At 48.0% G+C, this 3,278-nt stretch overlaps 1 protein-coding gene across 1 annotated transcript; it reads right to left on the bottom strand.

The window, feature by feature from the left end:
* Positions 1-718: 718 nt before the first annotated feature.
* Positions 719-3,272, bottom strand: LOC119272618 (F-box protein PP2-A13-like). Its single transcript, XM_037554073.1, has 3 exons — positions 2,767-3,272; positions 2,220-2,338; positions 719-1,443 (listed from the first exon to the last, which is right to left on the bottom strand). Exons 1-3 carry the CDS (start codon positions 3,100-3,102, stop codon positions 993-995), a joined length of 906 nt encoding a protein of 301 aa, XP_037409970.1. The 5' UTR covers positions 3,103-3,272; the 3' UTR covers positions 719-992.
* Positions 3,273-3,278: the final 6 nt, after the last annotated feature.

Below are 3,278 nucleotides of genomic sequence, written 5' to 3' on the forward strand. Positions count from 1 at the left end.
TCATGTATAAAAAAAATGATGAAAGGTCGTGGTGATGACCGTGAACAGACGACGAAGATCGTGGCGGTGACGATGAAAGAGAGAAGAGAGAGAGAGAGAGAGAGAATCAACAACTCTAAAGTTGCAAGGGGCATGTGACAGCTGAATATAGTGTAGACACCGGAACAAATCCATGTATGCCAATTTGGCGAGACCTTATTTATTCATTTGGAAAGGTTGGCGAAACCTTCCAGGCGGATCGAGCGGCAGCGACATGTATTATTGCCTTCACGCGATACTTACTTAATCATGTACACTTGCAATCTGCCTGTCCTAGAATGGGAACAGGCACAACATTTAGTACATAGATCAGTCATGCAATTAGCAGCAGTAGCATTTTGCAGTTATGCTCAGAAATCTGACTGGACCAAGAAACATGGCCAGTCTAACAACACAATCAAGTCAGAATTGAGAGTAGTACCATAGAAACTAGGATAACAGCAGAGCAAGAAAACAGAAGTCTCTGACAAGTAACACAAACTAGGAAGGGCGTTGCTATACACACGACAAGATTTGAGCCGATGGCTGCACGATCCAACGTGGAGGGCCAGGAATGAGTGTGCACACAGGAGGTTATTTGTTTTTCTTTTTTTAGCTGATGCTAGTGCTGTTGAAGAGGAACATCGTTTGCAGATCGTGCGTAAAGTGTCGTCCCTCAAGCAATTTCGAACTAGGAAAATGGAAACAAAACCTCTGATCTCATTTCAGCACAACCGGTTTCATCCGCAGCATCAAAGTCTCATTTAGCACCAGGGAGAGAAAAAAAATTACCCATGGGAAGACTGGACGACACACAAACCACTCTCGGACGTAGCTGACCACACAGACCCTGAGACTACAGTTCTTTACACAGACGTTTCATCCGTTGCATACCAGAGCCCAACTTGATAATAGGATTGGGCTGCAAGCTGCGTTCCTCTACAACTCTAGCAGTGCAAGCACCACCACTACAACTACGACGACGATCGCATCTCCGAGATCTTGCCGGTCACCACCTTCTCTTGCTGAAAGCCCTTGGGATACACAAGCACCGAGTCGACGCACAGGCCGCCTTTCGTGTGCGTGCAGTCGATCTGCGCCATCGAGAACTTCAGCTTCAGTGCCTGGCCAGGATTCGTGGAAACAAAATCGCCTGCATGGTACAGAACCCAGCTCCCGGGCTCATCCAGGTAGCATTGAGATAATGCATTCTGGCCGTCCGAGGTGGAGAGCTGGAAGCGCACCGGCTTCTTGTTCCAGCCGTGGACGTTCTCGGTGCTGCACACACGGCGTCCAAACCGCTTGCTGAACTTCCCAAGATGAACCCTGAAGTATAAACTGTAGGTTCCCACGGGGAAGCAGAAATCGAGCTCCCCAACCACTTCAAACCACCAGATTTGCTGAAGGTATGCCACGGACTGGAACCTGCATGAGCATATTGCGTATGCATAGGTCAGATAACAATTCCAGGAACACGGCATCATGCATTCTATTTGTGTTAGGATATAATTACATTGAAAGATACTGCACAGATGTAAACATTTGCTCGAGGTATCACAGTCTGATACTATCTTCCACTGGCACAGAGTAGGTACATACATCTACTGCCATCATTTGGAAGGACTGCGTCTACATTAGCTTTTTGATAGCGAATAGCGCTGATAAGATAAAAGCAGTCATCACTCTATGTTGAATTTATGCGTCTGCCAGAGCAGCAAGCGAGTGAGCTTATATAAAACTAATCATCTACTCCTATAATAGTGTTTATGTTCTGAACAACGGACAAATTTTTCATGTATTAAATGTAGAGGAGCATAATTCTCAAATGCCTCTTGTGCTCAGGGGAAGAAGCATGCAAAAGTAGACGTGTGCTATTTCCCATCTTCTACCACAAACAACGAACAGCTCAGTCTTGTGGGTGTTCAGACTTTTAGTTGCATCGTCTGTAATAATTCTGCTGCGGCTACTTCTGGCTGGAGCCGAGAGCTGTTAACAGTGTGCTTTGGTTGCATTTGCTTTTTCAATAAAAAGTTGGGGCAGGGGGGCAACCCCTTTCGTTTCAAAAAAAAAATTTCTCGCCAATAAGTATGTTGTTTCGGCATTTAATTGCAAGTTGCAACTCAAACATCACATCTTTCTCACACAAACTGAAAAAAAATACTGTGGTCGGAGTAGTAGTAGGTGCGAGATGGAATTTTTACCTTGATTCAGTGGTCGGCATGTGTGTCCAATATCTCCTGTCATCGATGCCAGTTATGACCAGAGCTTTGGAGGATAGCGCCATACAAACCCTACCTTTGCTCTTCTCTAGCCAAAATTCCTGCAATTACAAAGCACACAAAATATAAGCCATTTAGCACTAAAAATAGTTATAACCCTTTAGACAGATAAAAAGGAACCAAGAGAGTTTTCGGTTCTGCAATTGTTTTAAATTTCAGAGAATAATTAAATCAGCTATTCAGGCTCCAATTTTAGACGTCTTTTCAGAAAAGAAAACGTACATACTATTTGCTACGGTATAAGAAAAAAAAATACTGTACATAGTTCTTCCCCTTAACACTAATTAACTCTGGAACGATTAAGATATATAAACAGATGTGGATTAAGACATCAGACTCGGAAAATAACAATGATTCAAGCACAAGACTAACTGGTTAAAATCATAGACAAGCTCATGAGAGGGTCCTGTTTGGCTTGGAAAAAAATCACACGGAAAGGGACCTATATTCCTGTGGAAGAATATCTGACCTTGGTGCCGTCGTCGAAAGAGACGGGCCTGGAGAGCCTGGCGTAGATCTCCTTGGTCCCGGCCCGGCGGCGCCGGCGCCTGCCCTCCTCGCCCCCGCCCTCGACGTACCCGATGAGGTGGCGGTAGTTCTCCGGCAGCTTGGCCTCCCACACGAAGTCGGCCCCCGCGGCGCCGCGGAAGGCGTGGTTGAGGCGCGCGAGGCGGCAGATCTCCGGCGCGTCGAGCCGCAGCAGCACCTGCGCGGCGCAGAGCTCCGGCAGGTCGCCCAGGCCCGCAGCACCCGGCGCAGCCTCCGCCGCCGCGCTGAAGAAAAAGCTCGAGACCCCCGCCCCCATGGCTCCCCGCCTCCTCCAGTCGCAACGACCCCAGAGGCCCGCCCCGCACACCCTTTGTAGCAGCAGATGGGAAACGAATCCCCGCGGAGAAGCCGATCCCCGAATCGAAGGAGCTCCTCGATCGACCAGCACCCGATTCCGCGCCCGTAATGGAAGCCCGCGATCACGCCCGCCCG

This window comes from Triticum dicoccoides, chromosome 1A (genome assembly GCF_002162155.2).
Source record: "Triticum dicoccoides isolate Atlit2015 ecotype Zavitan chromosome 1A, WEW_v2.0, whole genome shotgun sequence".
Classification (NCBI taxonomy): domain Eukaryota; kingdom Viridiplantae; phylum Streptophyta; class Magnoliopsida; order Poales; family Poaceae; genus Triticum; species Triticum dicoccoides.